At 43.5% G+C, this 18,366-nt stretch overlaps 1 protein-coding gene across 2 annotated transcripts in view; it reads right to left on the bottom strand.

The window, feature by feature from the left end:
- itga9 (integrin, alpha 9) overlaps positions 1–17,762 on the bottom strand; it is a 56,563-nt gene extending 38,801 nt beyond the window's left edge. Inside the window, exons 1-14 of one of the 2 annotated variants that reach the window (XM_030442754.1) lie at positions 17,309–17,762; positions 16,902–17,029; positions 14,398–14,504; positions 12,232–12,355; positions 10,661–10,728; positions 7,391–7,520; positions 7,050–7,135; positions 6,898–6,960; positions 6,281–6,418; positions 5,701–5,806; positions 3,285–3,379; positions 1,677–1,767; positions 1,282–1,327; positions 1,014–1,168 (exon numbers count right to left, since the gene is read on the bottom strand). In XM_030442754.1, coding sequence (XP_030298614.1) covers positions 1,014–1,168; positions 1,282–1,327; positions 1,677–1,767; positions 3,285–3,379; positions 5,701–5,806; positions 6,281–6,418; positions 6,898–6,960; positions 7,050–7,135; positions 7,391–7,520; positions 10,661–10,728; positions 12,232–12,355; positions 14,398–14,504; positions 16,902–17,029; positions 17,309–17,556 — 1,585 coding nt within the window. In that variant the 5' untranslated portion in view covers positions 17,557–17,762. Of the gene's footprint in view, positions 1–1,013; positions 1,169–1,281; positions 1,328–1,676; positions 1,768–3,284; positions 3,380–5,700; positions 5,807–6,280; positions 6,419–6,897; positions 6,961–7,049; positions 7,136–7,390; positions 7,521–10,660; positions 10,729–12,231; positions 12,356–14,397; positions 14,505–16,901; positions 17,030–17,308 lie in introns of those variants that run through there. The other variant, XM_030442755.1, reaches the window with a different exon arrangement.
- Between the last annotated feature and the right edge of the window lie 604 nt (positions 17,763–18,366).

The following is an 18,366-nucleotide window of genomic DNA, read 5'->3' as shown; positions in this document are numbered from 1 at the left end:
TAACCGCACTGCCCGTCACCAAGAATGGGGCGAATAGCTCGCCATGATCATGTTTACAATGTGTCATGTTCAAGGAGTATGAATTTCACTTCCTCCAAATGAGTGAAATATAATACATCTGCAGGGGTTTGACAGGGTTATGGATCTACACCAGCAACACATACTAAGAATATTCATGGGGCTGAAGGAGGACACCTTGCCTGGGTGCTGGTCCCCAAGAAATAAAACTGGCTATAACACCACCACTATAACACCACGATTTTACATTTCTGATTGTACAGATTAATCAAAAGGTGATACAAAGTGTAAAATAGTAAGTTTTGGAGGTGTTTGTATGTCTATTTTCTTATTACTTTGGAAAGAGGCTAGCTGTTAACCTGTCACACCAGATGGTTTGTTGCACAGAGCCATTTGTAAAGGCACTGATAGAAACAGGAAAAAGGACCCTCACTTTCAAAAAATATTTCGTAAGTGATTGGATGATCCATCAGATCAACAGCAGGAGAGCGCTAGCACCAGTGGAGCAACTTGGTAAATCAAACTCTTACCGAAGCCAGTCAAGAGGAGACCAAAAACACTTTTTCAATCGAAAAAAGCTCACAGTCCTGTTCCTTGCTCTTCTTTCAATTTAATAAACTCTCCAGTTCTAATACAACAGGTTCTGTAGCATCATCTATGCTAACCTCTTGAGAAGCAGCCATTTTTGTTTTCAAACAGCCATTTTTGTTTTAAACCAAACCTGCTGCAGCCATGCCTAGCTGTTTGGTTGTGTTCGACCACAAGTACATTGCTTCAAGACTGGCCAGATTTACTTCTGCAGCAAACAGACACAAGTGGTATCGATTCGGTGACTCTCTGCGAGTCATACCACATTTCCCAATATATCAAACCTTACATGATTAAACTTTTCTGCATTTTCAATCTGTTCTCCACTTAGTTTGCCTACGGTTTGGTAGCTTAGTTGCCCTTTCAAACTGGACTGACAACTTTGGTGAGGTTTCCCTCGTCCTCACCTATCTGCCCGGGCAGCTGTCGCCCCCTGAAGCGCATGCAGACGGAGACATTGAAGCAGTTTATGTTCTGGTGGCCCTCGTGGCACTGCGGCACAGAGATGTTGATGGAGACGGGCAGGAAGATGGAGACGTCCACTGTAATGACAGGCCGGGACCTACAACCACACAAACCGACACAGGAAAAAAGTGTGGGAGAGAGTGGACATTAAAATGACTCAGAGGTGGAAAAACATACTGCAGTTTGACAGTGAATGATACGGTCACTCACCTCAGCAGCACCACGCTGTCTGCCATGAAGGCCCCGATAGTCACATCTGAAACACAAACATCAGCTTGATTGATTCGGAAAATAAAGCAGAAGATATTGATATGCTGCAGGATCTGCTGACAGCCCTCTTTACACCTGCAGATCCAGAACAATGCACAGAGGTTTTAAACCGTCATGCTGGCTAAGTCTGAGTGTCAGCTGTGGAATGCAGTAAACAAGATGCCTCTATCACGAGTCTTTGCACTGCTATTGCAAAAGAATGAGAGTCAAAAACCAAGAACAAAACACATATTTAATAATCCCATCCGTTCCTATAGGATGTTTTCATCTTAGTTTCCTGATTAGATGTGTCGAGAAAATCTTTCAAGCCTTCGTCTCGTGTGTTCTGACCGTACCTGCGTATCCGTTGCCATCCATGTCCACGTTGCCTGAGATCGACTGGCCAAACATCTGCAGGCCAGGGTTTACACTACGCCCAGACAGTTTCTGTAACAGATCATACCAGGCGTCAAACACCACATGTGAGCCAACATGGAAAAAAATGTGCGATTTGTTTTTTTCGCTCCGTGTTTGTTTTTCAAAGAGGAACGATCTTTGCTTTTGGGATTTACAGAAAATAACACATTTGGTAGCTTAGCATTAAGAGTGTAAACAGCTATATCTTGTTTGTGCAATCTGTACACAAACAGGCGTAAAAAAGACAAGTAACTGGGAGTGCACGTTGATGAAAAAGAAGTCAACACGCTGGGCCGCAGCACAAAACTCCTTGAGAAAGTAAAACTTGTCATTTTCCTGTTTGTAAGGGTTAAACAAACAAGAGTCACCTCCAGGTTGTAGCTTTATTGATGTAAAGATGAGAGTTAACCTTCCTTAATATTGTGAGGTAGAGTTGGGCCGATGGACAATGCTATCGTCCTTACCCATGGTTACAGATGAGCACAATAAGTAGTTTGTCCCCTCAGAGCTGTTGTTTGTGTCTTGCTAGCTAAAATTGTGGCAGTGGTGTTTCTTTTCTGCATGTCGCTGTTAGTGTATCCTTTTTTTTTTCCCCACCTACTGCGTTATTCACTTTGTCTTAGCTTAGCTTCCCTCTTGTAGCTAACCGGCTAACTTTGAGCTTCTGAGGCTGAACACAGCTGAGGTAAGGACATGTGCTGCGGAGAGGAGGACGCATTTTAAACATGAGACAGGAATGCATGTCAATGGTGACTGGAGTCCGTTTTCCCTGCTGGGTGAGAAAGTTGAGAAACAAGCGCTGGCTACAGTGGTGAGCAAATGAGGCAACGCTGACTTAACAGAGGAAGCTGCGATTTCTCCACTCAGAAACCGAAAAATGACCTTTCTTTTTGAATAATTACTCTGTTTACAATGACATGTCAGTGCCACACAATGGAGCACACTTGAGTGGCTGCTCCCAAAATACACCAGCAGACAGATTTGCGATGTGCCTTTTTACCCCCAGTCCCACCCTTCTGGCCTTTTCTTCATGTATCTATCACATTCTCTAAACCTCTTATTATAAATATTGACTTCTCTGCAACATTGCATCCAATATACTGTGTAGAGTCACCTTCACGATCAAAGCGACAAGTAGCAAAGTGTAGCAAGTGATCGTAGAGACGCACTGCTGCTGGTAGGATTCCTATAATATATCCATGATAACTCAGTCTTGTCTGTCAAGCTTGAGAGGTGTACGGGGGTTGCTCCAATTGCAGCCCCCCATAAAAAAAATTAACAAGAGAAGCCCATGAGAACTTCTTGTGCTTCATTCAGAGGTAAGGTGGTCTTCTGCATATTCCCGAGGCTACATCACCACCTGCGACTTTACCACACATTAGTCAGCTGCTTCAGCTACAGCTACTGTGTCAATACAGGAGGTGAACACATGGTTTTCATCAAAAACCAAGCATGCCAAGAAGCAGAGATACGACTGCACCCCCAAATGCGGTGCTAGAGAATAGAGACTCTATATTAGGATGTTTGACAGCGGAAGAAGACCTTACCATGGAGTATTTGCTGATGATTCCCGCGGGGTCCCCGTGGTAGATATAAACAGCTCCCGCGTAGTCGTCCTCTTTAGGCGCTCCTATGGCTACATCTGAACAGAGACAAAACAGAGGACAAAAAGTGTTCCTGTGAAAAGTCTGAATGAGTACATAAATGGCCGCATGTGTTTGTGAATGCACACAACAGCTTTCATTAACCTGTTTACTTTCCGCTGGCCTGTGCCCGGGAAACAAGCTGTTACAGTAAGTCTTAATAGACAATTAAGTGTTGTTAGTGGCCGTAAAAACTTGTGCAACCTCTGAGAGAGTGGAAACAGGACTATAAAGTGCTGGCGAGGGCACTGAAACAACGTCTCCTTATCCCATTTCCACAGCAAGCCCATATATAAACTTTCTTTTTATAAACCAAAACACTTCCATGACATGTGGAGCAGAAAGGGCCAAACGAGAATGGCCCTTTTCGCACTGAATACCACACAATAGTGAACTCATTAGGTTGGGATAGAATAAAACAGGTCATTTGTCGCTGAAACCAAATGTGTTTTCTACAGTAGCTCTTTCAAATTAAATGGTAGCAGTTCAGTCGTAAATAATGGATCGTCAGTCACTGAGCGAGTCAGGCTCTTTCGACACTTAGAAGAGTTATACTCCCCAGCTGCCATCTTCCTCCACACACACACACACGCGCAAAATGTGCCAGGCTGCGAGCCCTGAGGCGTATCTCACACGGAGATGAAACCGGGCAGCAGATTCCAGTCTCGAGTGTGAGACGGACGCCAAGTGGAGCCCTCAAAGCCAAGCCACTCGGGTGCCAGGAAAACAGACAGCGTAAATGTATGTCCCGTGCGCACATGAGGGCGAGGGAGGGCAATATTTTGTTAAGATCCTCCTCGCCGCAGGGTAATCAAAACAAAATGTGAAAATGACATCTCAAGCAGCCTACATTTGCTCGTGAGGAATATAAACGGTGTGAGTTTATTACTCGCCAGATGAGAGGGGGAAATAGCTTTGGTGCATGAAAACAGGACAATGACACGCAAATAGCGACCACTATTATTGTAAAGTAGCTGCTATTGTCTGGAATTTTGACTCATAGATCACTGGAGGGCCATTACAAGACTTATATATATATAAAACACGACCCCAATCTGAGGTATGACCTTTCACCAGTGGCTCCACGAACAGTTCACAGGGCCAGAGACAGTCTAGTTTAGCTTTACAGTTTTTCTCTCTGGTGCATTCAAGGACCGTCTGGCATCTGCGACTGAGGACAAAATGAGCATGATGTTTGTTTTGGTTTGTATTGCACAAGCTTATTCATAAGGAGAATTTTAATTTCTGATGGCCTATTACGAAACAATATTTACACTTCAACATTAAAATCAGAGACATAAAATCTCATTTGATCACTGTGATGGGTTTCGTAGTGAAACAAATTAAAAACAGTGGTTGCCTGCGCGGGGAAGTCAATCTTGAACCTTGCAGCATGGTTGTAAAAATGGTCAGCACTACTGTAAAACACAAGTGATTTGTGTTTAATGGAGTGGAGCATGTTAAACCCTCAGTGTGGTCCTTTAAGTCAGCGGTTCCCAACCTTTTTTTGGCTTTTGACCACCTGAAGTAATTTACTGACTGCTTATGACCCCCTGACACAGGTTGGTTTCCGATGTCTCTCAGTTGTGAGCAGTCCCCTAAACCTCTCAGGTTGTGTCTTTGAATTATTGTGTCAGGCCCAATAATGTAAGACTGGAAAAAAATCCACAGATAAAACGGAGAAGAAGAAGAAGAGAAGAAGAACCGGTAAATCGAAAAAGTTTAATCTTCTCGCTTCGGGTCTTGTTATCTTATGTCATATAGAGGCATCAGTATTAATTTTAGACTGTTTCATTACCAGTGAAAACTGCTTGTAGTAGCTTTAAATAATATATCATATAGTTTATAGTTTAGAATAAAATAACATAATTAAATAATTATAATTTTTGATAATTATAATTAAAATCTACAATATTTCAGGGGGAAATGGATGATAAATCCTATATGTGTAGGGAAATGGACTGGTGCTGCAACTGACAACTGTTGATAAATCTGTCAATTATTTTTCTCGGTTAATCAATCAGTTGATTGGTCTAGAAAATTGTGGAAAATGATGGAAAATGTCAATTGTTGTATGCTAAAGACGTCGACGTGAAGTCCTCACATATCTGGTTTGGTATTTTAGGTCTACTGTCATGGAGGAGTACAGAAACCAGAAAACATTCACATCGAAGTAGCTGGAATCAGATAATTTTCAGTTTGTTTTCTTAAAGAGTACTCAAACGGATTGTTCGATTGTAAAAACCGTTGGAGATTAATTGAATTCTTGACAACTTACCAAGTAATTGATCTGAACTGAAGTAATTGAACTGAAACTGACCTTGATATCCATCGTCATCGATGTCTCCGATTGCCGTGATACATTCTCCAAAGTGTGCATTGAAAGAACTGTCCCCAGTCAAAACATCTTGCTCCTCCATCACGCCCTGGAAACAGCAGCAGGAAAGATAACAGTTCATAAACTGAGCTGGCAGGAGAAAAAAGAAAGGTCCCAGTAAACTGCTGCGGTGAAATTATCGCAGCCTTTCTCTGATAAAATTCTTTTGGCCCCGACGGCAGTCGCTTGGCTTTGTTCCAAACAATTTAACAACCAAACAGACAGTCAACTTCCTCACAAAATAACTCTTAAATATAAAATGTGCAAACAGAAGCTCTAGTCTGAGTCGATTAAACAATCTCACTGCCGAGTCACACAATGTTCTGCAGTTTTATTCTGGCATCATGATAACAAACGCGGGCAGAAGGAAATCAAACATGAGCAGAGCTAAAGATCGACACAGCAGACATTAATAACAGAGCAGAAATGTACACATGTGAAGTTCAAAGACTGGACATACTGTAGTAAAATAAATCTGCAAGTTAGGGTGTCATGTTCCCACTGACTCACGGACCCCACTCACATTGCCCTTGCTGAGGTACACAGACACCTGGCCCTCGTCCCGGAGCTGGCTGTGCATGGGTGCCCCCACCAGCAGGTCTGACAGGCCGTCCTGGTTCAGATCAACTGCACACAATGAGGAGCCAAAGTAAGAGCCCATCTGGAACCAAGCCGAGCCACAGAGCAATGGGTCAGATCACAGACACTTCGTCTTCAGTTCATACGATTGACATACGATTCACACTCGGATTGGATTTATCTCCCCATTTGCACCCATACCAATATTAAAGGGGTATTCACACAGCTTAAATCTCAAAGCTGCCCTCACTTCCTCTTATTTACTCTGAATGGAAAGCATTAGCTTTGGTTTCTGGCAAGTGTGTTCCTTCTTTAAGTCGCTGTCCAAACACTTGACGCAGACATAAACAGTGCAGTTCTGACAACAAAGCAATTAAGAGTAGCGTGTCTGCAATGCATCACAAGAATCAACCGCGTGATCCCTGAGGAAGATTGGGTTTTAAAAAAAATAATGTTGTTATGCTGTTTCTGATGGAAAACTATAGTATCAAAACAGCCTCAATGCAAATGTGCTGCGTAGTGATTGAAAACAGGGCCGTGAGACCACATCCGAGCTCATACCATTTTCCCTGAGTCTTGAAAACTCTTCACCAAAGACCCATCATCGATTTTGAAAATGTAAACCTGTGCAGGAGAAAAAAACACATCAGTGTAGCAAATCAAACAGAGGAGGACTCAACAACTGGAAGCAGGCCAAAAGAAGAAGTGCCTACTTTTCCAACCCCATTGTGCTGAGGTGCCCCTGCAGCTACGTCTATTACATTAGGAGAGGAGAAGTGTCCAGCAGTCACAGCATAACCTGGAGAGACAGATAATAATAACACAGCTGTTTTGATAAAACTGACATTCAACACAACCAGAATTAAAGGTAACAACAAAACAGCAACAGGCAGCAAAACCACTAACTGGTAAGTGGCTGCCGTGGAGCTAAGCAGCCCCAGTAGTGTCCCCGATACAGAGGCGATTTACAGCAACTACAATCAGTCTGCAAATCAGTGCACACGTCGTCGATTCTGGCCATATCTCACATATGGCATCTTTAACAGGCTCTCACCAAGGTAGCTGTATCTGTGTGAGTCGATGTTTTCTTTGATCGGGCTATAGAAGGAGTCCGAAGTCAGGTTGTAAACCTTGATCGTCCCGGTCCAGTAGTATGACCCTGGCGCCCCCATCACCACCAGCTCCTGAAAATAAACCCCCCCACACATTCAGTCAGATGATTTTCATGTTTGTTCACCTTCAGTCTGCTCTGCAATAGCCTGCTGAAGGGAAGAAAAAGGAAAGAAAGAAAAACGCTGCTGGGTGAATGTCTGGTTAACCAGTGGCCGCAGACTGGTTTGTGCTATCTGTTCTTAACCACACAGCCAGACGGGAGGCCAGCTTGGCTGCCTCCTTTGATGTGATGAGGAATTCAGAGGCCGGGCAAGACTGACAGCTCTAAAGTGAGTTGTTCACAGCTTTTGTTATTGTGATGCTTCAGCTATTAAAGGGACCAGAGCACGACAATTAAGATCCTCTGTTTTACCAAAAGTCTGGTGCCATTGCTCACCACTTCCCGATTTTCAAGACTGATGTTATCTGTGTTGAAGGATGTGACACTACCACCGAGAGCTCAAACAAACTGAACAGCACAGCGAGGAACTGACTCAGCAATTTAAATCCCCGGTGCTGTGGTGTCAAACATCTGGGCACCACCAGGCGTGTGGAACCAAGGTTCAGACAGGGATAAGGTTTAACAGTTGGGCATCTTTTCTTTAAATTCCTCACATTCTTTCAAGGAAGGGGGTCGTTCAAATGCTCTAACAGATTGACACTGACACCCTCAGTCTTTGATGATTCTCGCTTTGGTTTTAAAACAGTAGGTTCGTTGTGGAATCCACCGCCATCACAATCTTATCTTTCCTGAAGCCAGAAGACTTCTCTTTAGTGTTATTTACAGGTTTCACATGATGCCGCAGTAAAACTTCCGCGAGCTCCACGTCTGTACAACTCTTCTCAGCTGGTGTTTTTTTTATCATGGTTTACGTCAATGATGAAAATAAACCCAACTAAACATTACATCATACACTGTTATGAGCGTCAGTCTTCATTACAGCCATGAAAAAGACTTTCAAAGGCTCTTTGACGCTTTGAATTTGTGAGAAACTTTCCAACCATTAGCAGGCAGATCATGTGAAATGATCCTATTTTAGTGTCTGGGAAACCATTCTTACGTGAGCATGCATGAGTCTGCCATGTATGTGTCTTTAAATGTGGGTCAGTTAATGAAGGGTTTAATCATTCTTTATTTATTCATTTATTATTCCAATTATTTTCATTATCAGTCAATCTGACATTTAATTCCTCTATCAATCAACTGATTTATTAAATCTCAGAAAAAAGGTAAATAATAAAAATGAATTGCTTTCAAATAAGAGTCGACTAATATCGGCTGGTATTGTAAACAAGAATACGTTGTCAGATATTCCCAAGTATGAACACTTTCTGTTTTCTTAATAGACATCATATTGCAGAAAAAGATGCTTGGGATAGTCTATGATTACCTCTGTTACATATCTTTGCCACCAGTGTTTCATAACCACATTTGAAGGATTATTGCTAAAAATCTGTATCATAATCATATCAGAATGTTTTCACTCCTGCATCAGCCCCAACAATCAGAAGTCTTGTTTTGTCTGTCAAATGGTCCAAAACCTGAATATAGTCAGTTTACAGTCACTACACAACATTTTACACTATTATTCCAAATATGACAATATTCAGAATTTGTTACAGGTCATGAAAACAGCATATTCTGTTTGGATATTCCTAATTTTGAACCTTATCTTCTGAATGTGGCATTTTCCAATTAAGACATGTGGGATTTGCTGGTATTATTCTTTTTTTAGAAGCTTTCTCTGGACATTTGAGGGTTTTTACGGAAGTTTGTGACACGTGGCCTAGTGTCTGTTTTCGGAATATGGTCAGCTCTGTGCATTGTCCATATTTCCTCTTACAAATTAAGAAAGACTTTCGGAACGTTTTTTGGATTTGTGTGAATATCTATTTCTCCACAGCCCTTAAAAAGGACGCGCCACATTACATTAATCTGAGTATGCACAGCTGCATGCAAACAGGAACATTAGTGGAAAATGTGTTTTCCATTTGCCGTGTAAACAGCTTAGTCCCAATGTTTTTCAGAATAAGTGCAAAAAAAGAACTGAACAGAATTCAATGTGCATGTTAAAGTAGCCAATGACATAAAAGTGAGAAAAAGCCTTGAATCCTCACACTGACGGGAGTTTCTGTCAGAACATGACTTTATAAAATATCCAAACTCAGAAGCTAAAATAATATTATTTAGCTTTGGTAAAATAAAGAACATAACACCCTCCGGGCACAGCTGTGAAGTCCCCTTCAGTATACTGTACATTACTGTATGTTCCAAATTGAGCGTAACTGTAATTTAAGACTTGTAATGGACCTCTGCAGAACATGTCGCTCACGGGGAACATCAGGAAAGAATTATATTGCTAATGTATCGAAAACAAAATGTCCAAGCTGGTCAAGTATACATGTTCAAATTCAAATGTATCCCTCGTATGCACATTTTTTTCCTGTCAAACTATATTTTAGCTTGAACGCATTTATACGTTAAATCAGTTTGACCTTCCTCCGACCACTTCTGCTCACTGCAGCGGCCTCATCTTTCAACGGACAAACGTGCCGGAGAGGTTTTTGCGAGATACTAAAAAGGCCTTGTGCAAACAAGGATGATGTCACACGTTAAAACAAACACAGTGGTGCGTCTATGCTACAGAGAAAAAGGGAAAGTCATATTTTCTTAAACGCTTTATCTCGTGGAACCACAGCAGGTCAGGCGAGGCCGCTGCAGCCTTTCCTTCAGTGTGGAAACACAAGCTAACAGTTATCAGCAGTTAGTCGGCGCAGCTTTGAAACAAATACTCATGTAGATCTGAGTGTAGAATTAAGATTTTCCACATCATTTGACATCTTAAACAACATGGGGGGAGAGAAATCCCCCTCGCCCACATATATAATGTCTCTGCTAACGATTCCCATAATACCACACAGGCAAAGTCAACAAAGAGTGAGGGAGAAAAAGCTCTTTTACACATCAGGCATGTGGTAATGTTAACAGTAATCACTCTCTCTCTCTAGAGGAAGATAAGAAAAAAGAGACAGTAAGAACGATCGGTGATTGAATTGAAAGCTGGTGCTCTTGACAACAGAGTTTGAAGACAACAAACAACTATCTCCATGTTGGACCAACAGAGAGGGAGCATGACATGGATTAAGAAGATGGACAAGAACTGTTACTGACCTCCGTAAAAACTCCCGCTATCCCGGCTTGGCACGAGCCGTGCTCTTCCCCATACTTCTGCTTATAGTCTGTAAGAAAAAACAAACCACAAATTATTTCACTGTGTGCCTGAGCCAGCATTTACTGGAGTTTTTCCTGCATTCCATATGGAGCTAGTCAAAGTCCCAGTCCCATCCGCGAGGAATCTGGGGGCAGAAGGCAGACCGAGAGAAGGGGTGCAACGCCACATTCAACACCGCTTACTTGTGGGGGGGACACAGTGCTCTCAGGTTACAAAAATATTGAGCTTGGATCTGGTGGAAATGCACTGTAAATACGGTCCCATGCAAAGTCTAGTCTGGTTTCTCCGCAACTGCTGGCAACCAGAGTTACGGAAGGAAGTGAAATCCTGACCTGGGAGCACAAGTAAGGCGTAAAACAGCCTTTGATAAATAGCTCTGAGTCACAGATCAAAACACACGAAGGACACATTTGCATGAGTCAGCGTAAAATGTTATGCAGTGCGTTATTTTTCAGTTGGAACTTGATTTTTAGTGTTGCAGGGGGCGCACTAAAGAAAACAACCTGAAGCCCAAAATGGATTTGATTTACGGCAATCATAACAGAATGTGATTTATCCAGACCCCGCAAGCAAATCTGTCCTTAAACGCACCTGATTTCTGGAAAATCAAGCCAGAGTCTGTGGCATAATTACACCTTTATGAAAATGTTTTTCTTTTGCCAAAAGGTGCACGGGGAATGCGAACTCTTCATCTCCAGTGTATTCAGTTTAACAAACTGTCCGGTGGTGAGAGCTGGCTGCAGGAGAGAGATCACACTTCAAGGCTCTCCTGCTACTAGTCTCAGGTGCCAAAACACCAATCAGGGGCCAGGAGCAGATGTGGGGCTTGCAGAGATCACGTGCGAAAGATAAAAGGTAACCACAAAAGAAGAGGACAAACAGAGCAAAGCAGCGGTTCCAAACCTGGTGGTCTGGACCCCTCGAGGGGTCCCGGGATGAATCCATCAGGTCACGAGATGATTAAAGGAACAAGAAATAAACAGGACTGAGGTCTACAGTCGTGCTAGCAGCTTGGTGTGGCCGTAAATAGGCACAGCTATGTCGGGTAATGTCAGTGCTAACATGTTGATGTTTATCAGGCCTAATATCCGCCAACGTGTGACCCCAAAATCTTTCACACCTCGGGTGGCTCCAACCGACATATTCTGTTTCAAAATTGTGACATTCATACCCACAGCCTCGAGGTGAAACCGTTGGTGGTTTTGAACCTCTCCCTCAGGTCGCTTCCTTTACCCAGCTGTTTCTGTCACATTTTACATAAACAAAAGACAGAGCACAGCACTTTGATATCTCCCAGGAGAGACTGTGAAATATACTCTCCACGTGACGTAAACAATATTGCATCTTCCAGCCTCTCTTGCTGTTCACCTCTCTTTCCCTCAAATGCCATGTGGAACAACCATTAACACCTTTGATTTCAGACATATCATGCAAAGCAGATCTGTTCTCAGTATCCTACTTATTTTTGTGTTTTCCTTGACCACCACCATTCATTCCATTCATACTTTACCTTCGTAACAGGGGATGAGCGGTTTGGTCCTGCCCTGCAGGGTGGGGGGAATGATGGAGCAGTACCCATGCGGAAGGATGTGCTCTGAGTCGTAGTAGACGTTTTTCCAGCGGTGGGCACAAGCCTGCGAGAGAAAAAAGCAGGGACGGAAAAAACAACTTCAGACACACGCTCACTCTGTAAACACAAACACTTCAGACGGCAGGACAGTTTAATCCCCGTCCTTGCTGCGCTGGAGTCAGAGTGTCTCTGTGGCTGTCAAATGATCGTCACTGATGAGAGGGGGAATTAAAGCCCATCCATAACCCTGACCATAACAGCCATGGTCTGTGGTGTGAATATCTCCGCTGCATGCATGAAAACTGTGTCCCGAGTTAATCTTCACAGTGACATTTGTGTTTTTAAAAAGTTTTAATTTCAAAAACAGCTCCTCCAGGCAGCCCGAGAAGCCAAAAGTTCAGCGAGAAGAGGAAAAAGTGGATCAAAAGACAAAAGAACAAACTCCCACTTTATTATGCTGCTGCTGAAACAGACAGTGAATAATTCTCAAAACAATATTTTGCTGCTGCTTTTTTTCAGAAGTCCACACAGATCGGTGAGCAAACAGGATCATGTAGACTGGATTTCAGCCTCTGCACAGATCAGGCCACATAAATGTGTAAATGTGGGAATAATTTAGTACCCAAGGGGGCCGGCGGTGGGGCTCCTGCGGCTCTGGGGACAGATCTGGACGCCTCTGTGCAGACAAAGTTCAGTTCATTTCCCCTCGCACTGTTTAACTCCCCCAGCCCGCTCACCCCGCAAACACACACGCACACACACACACAGCCAAACTAAATGGATATAAGAGCTCGGCAGATTGCGGGCGCACACAGAGCGCCAGATGACAGTCTGGAAGCAGAGAAACAGGACAGCTCGGCCAACGCTAGTAGCAACACCAGCATTAAAAAAAAAAGGATCAGCTGACGTGAACAAAGAAAAAGAAGCTCTTGCAGCAGAAGAAGCTTTTTTACAGTGGGAGTGCCGAGTCTGTGCTGTTGTCATCTCCCTGTTCAGTTGAAGGCCTCACTGGTCACAAACAAGGCCTCCACTGAAAAGCGCAGATGAAATCACCCCAACACACATCTGCCAAGCAGCCGTTTCCCCTCCTCTCGCACAGGAACGTGCAGTCCATTCGGATGAGATAAAAAAAAAAAAAAAAAAGAACAAGAAAACGAAGGCACAGCAACACGTGGCTCTGGAGAGTCACCACCTTTCTTTTTATCAACAACCCAGTCTGTGTGCAGCCCCAACCCAACCTCTACCCCTCGAATTCCCCAAACTGACAACTCCAAGAAGTCTTCAGACCTTGACTGACGAGTAAAGCCAAGGCCTAATGGTCTGAAATTCGGGGCCAATGCATTCCACTGAGGTATAAAAGACAAACATTTTGAAAGGAATAGAGGTTTAACAGACCAAAAACAGTTATCTGGACGCTGCGGAGGGAGACATTCTTGTGATTTCTCGGACTCCCGGAGGAGGCCGGTCGATCCGCAACAGGTATTAAAACACTTTCACACCTGCCACGAGCGTTTAAAGAACTGCCCGCTCAACGGCCCTGGATCGTTCGCTCTAGTTCCGCAGGGTGAACGTTTAATCAAAGGGCCGCCCTTGGACCACCGCAGAGGGGCTGAAGCCTAAACAAACTCTGCCAGCTGCCCTATGATCTCTGTGCAAATACCCAGCTGAGCACCTCTGGGATTAGCACCACTAGTTAGTCTATTTCTCCAAATCCCTCTCTCCGCTCTTACAAACAGCAATCTGCTCTTGACAAACCCTGTTCCACTGACTCGTCCAGCTCCAAACACGAGGTAAATGTTTCACAGCGTTATGTAACCGCACAGCAGTTTCCAAATCTGTCTGACTTTAGTAGTTGCTACTCGAGCTTTGAATTTGCAAAAAAAAAAGGAAAAAAAGAAAATCATCATTTAAGCTCTTACTTGTGCAAAAAGCTTGTAAAGTAAAGGCCTTTTTCTGAGCTGTAATGTTGAGACCAGCTGTGGTTTAACAGCGCGGCCCGTTTGTAACAATGATGTGGGTTTAATCAGGTCTTGCTTTTTACGAGTGAACACGGTTCGCATTAAGAAAATTTGTTGACGTGACTGTGCCCCCCCCCAACCGGCTCACCAGTATCTTGCCGTCAGCTCTGTCCTGGCGGGCCAGGCTGACCCCCATCCACTCATCGTCCCTGTCTCCCTGGCACGTCTTCCCACACGACTCTCGCGGCTTGTTTCCTGAAAGACAATGAGAGCAGTTAGCAGACGTTGAGTCATCAGGACGGAGGATGTCTTGGAGCGCAGAAGTTGTTGCTTGTTAGCCATTGTCAGCTTTTTCAGTCCTGGGATTTATTTTTTCATTTCCGCTGAATCTGCGACTGATTTTTACACACAGCTGACAGTTTAAAATTCTGTTGACCGAGGCAACGTTCTCTTCTCGGTCAAAAAATGTTCTTCTGTCATTGTACAGTTCATACAGTCAGTAGTGTAAGTCACCTTTACTCAGGACAAATATCCATCTATCTATCTATCTATCTATCTATCTATCTATCTATCTATCTATCTATCTATCAATTTATCTATCTATATAAGGTGGTTCAGCCAAACAACACACTGGAATTTGAGGTTGATATTATCATTAATACTAGAGAATTAAACAAGTCTGATACTGGCTGATATTCCAAACAAAATCCCCCCCCCCCCCCCCCCCCCCCCCCCAAAACGCTTGATCCTGTTTAACTTCAGTGAGAGGTTAATACATGTTTACTTCAACATACAAGTTTTCAACACATCGCACTGCTTACGGCGTCGGGAGTTTTGTTTGAAGTTGCACCTACAAACTGTTACAGACCAGATTTGTATTTTTTTTACGACAGAGGTGTTGCACTCAGAGACTGAAGGGGGCGCCAGATCGCACAACATGCCAGATTCTACATAATGTTGCTTTAAAGGTCGAGCGTGCAGATATAGGTGGCAACTAGACTGCGGCCGCTTAAAATGCAAAAAAAAAGAAAAAAGAAAAAAAATGTTTGATTTGTCTGTTCTGGGCTGCTGTACAAACGTGGTGGTGCAACATGACGGGACTCGCTCCCTCTGTGGACATTAAATGCTCGTTCTAATGTAATGACAGTCTGCATGATATTTGATAGGGTATTTTTACAATTGAGTAGTCGACCAATTATTTTCTTGATCTGTCCAGTGACACAACAAAATGGTTAAAGATAGCAGATTGTTCAGTCTCATCACCAGGTCTTCATATGCCGATGCTTTGGGTTGACGTCTGACCCAGAGTGTCAGTATCTAACCATTTGAGGATGGGACTCAGTGATCAGCTATCTTTATCCAGGTAGTAACATTCTATTGCTTTGATTGTTTGGTCAATAAAACATCAGGAAAAATAGTGAAAAATGCCCATCAACAATTTCCCAGTGTCAGAAGTCCATATAAAAGGACAAACAACCATCTGTAAAATTTACTGATGTGCATCTGCCACTGCTTTGTATCACTTTCAACATTACTGACTGTGAACCAGCAACCTCGTCATGATTCATAAAGATGTAGAGCTGCAACAACTTTTCGATTAGTTGTTAACCATTAAATTAATCACCAGATTCTGATAATCAGTTCATCAGTTTGAGTGATTTATTATGAAAGCAAGGTCAGAATTCTGCTCCCAGCATCTTGTGAATATTTTCTGGTTTCTTCACTCCTCTGTGACAGTAACCTGAGTGTCTTTGAGTTGTGGACATCATTTTAGGCTTACAGACTAAACAACTAATTGATTAATTGAGAAAATAATCAACAGATTGATCTACAAAAGAAGGTAATCCTTAGTCGCAGCTCTATAAAGATGATTCAGAGGAAGGTGACCAAATGAAAAGATCCAGATTTCCCTTATCGTCCCCCTTCTCCAAGTTGTATTCTCCTTCTCCCTGAAGACAATTGGTTCAGCACAATGGCATGTAGCTGTTTCTCTGTCAGTGTATGTTCCCTGAGTCCAGCTCCTCTGGTCCATGTGGTTCGCTGAGCGCCGGGGCCGGGGCACGTTCACCGTTACAATGTATTAGTTTCTCTGGTGACACGTTGAGTGATCACAGGGGTTAATATTAAAGCCATGCCTGCGCCCCGGCTCTCCTGACCACAACAAAAGAGCCCGGGGAGCTGGAGTTTTGAGGGGGGTGACGCTCGACTCTCTGGCACACGTGCTTGGAAAATATTAGCAGGGGCATAAATCATATTTATCAAAATATTTATGGACCTCAGCACACAGAAAAAACTCTGTTTTTCCTTTTTTTCTCAGTATAGCAGGTTGAGGGGTAAGAAAAAAAAAAAAAAAAAAAAAAGAACAACTGTGGCACTGTTAAGAGAAGTATAAGGCTGCATTATTCTGATAAAACAAAACAGATGCTTGGGGGAGCTTGAGCAAAAAAGAGTGGACAAGAAGAGGCTGCAGGAAAGTCCAGCATGAGTGTGTGTGTGTGTGTGTGTGAGTGTGTGAGTGAGAGAGAGAGCTTTTCAGTGTTTGACTGTCTAAGTTGTATGTGTGTTAATGTGTGTGTGGGTGCATGTGTTGTCCTGAGGCTGCAGTACTGTATGCTCTTGTGTGTGTGCTGCAGGCGGGCAGTGGTGACTGACCTCTTCCCAGGTCCATCTCCGTGCAGCGGCGCTCCGGGTTGCTGTGAACTCGACACTTATACACAGCTCCAGGGGAGTGCACGGAGCTACTGTAGGTAGAGTTCGCCCTGGGAGCCCCTACTATCACCCTGCAGACATGAGGAGAGGGGGAGAGGATGGGCCAAACACCTCATCTTTAAGCTGCTTTTCTCCCTGAAGCTTTTGATTTAAAAGTAAATGGGTCTCTGGCAGGAGCAGAAAGTTACATCATGGACAGAAGTTGCTTTCCACGCAGAATATCAAACCATTCACTGTTTACGTTTAATGGGCGTGGATGCAGCCTGAAAGTTCAATATTTTTTTTCCTCCAAAAGCACAATTTACAGAAAGTCACAGCACTTCCAGGGAAAATCACGAGATGGGACTCACCAGCGTGTGTTGTCATGATAGTGCTCCAGCACAGAATAGCCAAAAAAACTATTATTCGGTCCGCGGAACACCAGAGGATGTTCTAAGTCTATGTTGTAAGAATAAGCCACTGAAATGGAGAGACAGACATAAAAAACATTTTGTAATCCCGTTTTTTGTCCCCGAAGCGGAGCCATCCCTTTGCGCATTATGCGTAATAACGCGGTTAAAGTGTCCAAAAAAAAAAAAGAAAAAAAAAAAAAAAGCATAAGAGGGAGAAGGGAAAAAAAGCCCAATAATGAGAAACTGTGAGCTAAACTTTTACAAAACTATCTTTAACTTGTTTCTTCCCGGCGTGGAGCAGCACGCAGGCTGTGATGGCATGAGGAGAGGCTCGAGGAGGAGAGTTAACGGTCCGGTAAATAACGGTGCGTCAGCTTCTCTCCATTCTGTGTCAATCTGACAAAGTTGTTGCTCGCAGGCGCCCTGTCGAGGAGATAAATGCAGTCAGGGCTGTCAAGTTGCGCTGAGAACGGCAGGGAATAAGTGCACTTCGACTCAAAATAAAAGCATCGCCGCAGTTAGGACAGACGAGGGCTTTTTAATGTGAAAGGGGAAACCGGAAGCCGTGCGATCATCTCGGCGCGGTGACGCGGTCATGGAGAGACGCGGACGGTTTTTTGGAGGCGCAGAGCATCACGTTTCATCCGTGGGGTTCAGGGGCTCTGCTCACCTCGACCGACTGATGAGGGCGCACTGCTGCCATCTAACGTTTCACACTCAACAAGTGCGTTTTCACAATCTCTTAAAAAACTTTACTTTCATGTCCACAGATTAATGCTCATTCGAGGGTTGAGTTTAAATCTGGGACAGAGCAATCTGTCTGTCACAGTCAACAATATGCGTAAACTCAAAAACAGAGCTTTTGATTAAACTGTTTCAGAATTAAATTTAATCCCGCTGAAGTTCCCCTCTGATGTGGTTTTCTTCTCCGTCCCCTTTAAAACAAAGCAGTTGTGACCACTCAGCTGCAGACTGATTTCAGTTTGCTTCTTTGATGAGACAAAATAAAGGATCAA

This window comes from Sparus aurata, chromosome 15 (genome assembly GCF_900880675.1).
Source record: "Sparus aurata chromosome 15, fSpaAur1.1, whole genome shotgun sequence".
Classification (NCBI taxonomy): domain Eukaryota; kingdom Metazoa; phylum Chordata; class Actinopteri; order Spariformes; family Sparidae; genus Sparus; species Sparus aurata.
Note: the sequence above shows the minus strand (reverse complement) of the source record. Positions and strands in the feature narration are given on the sequence as shown.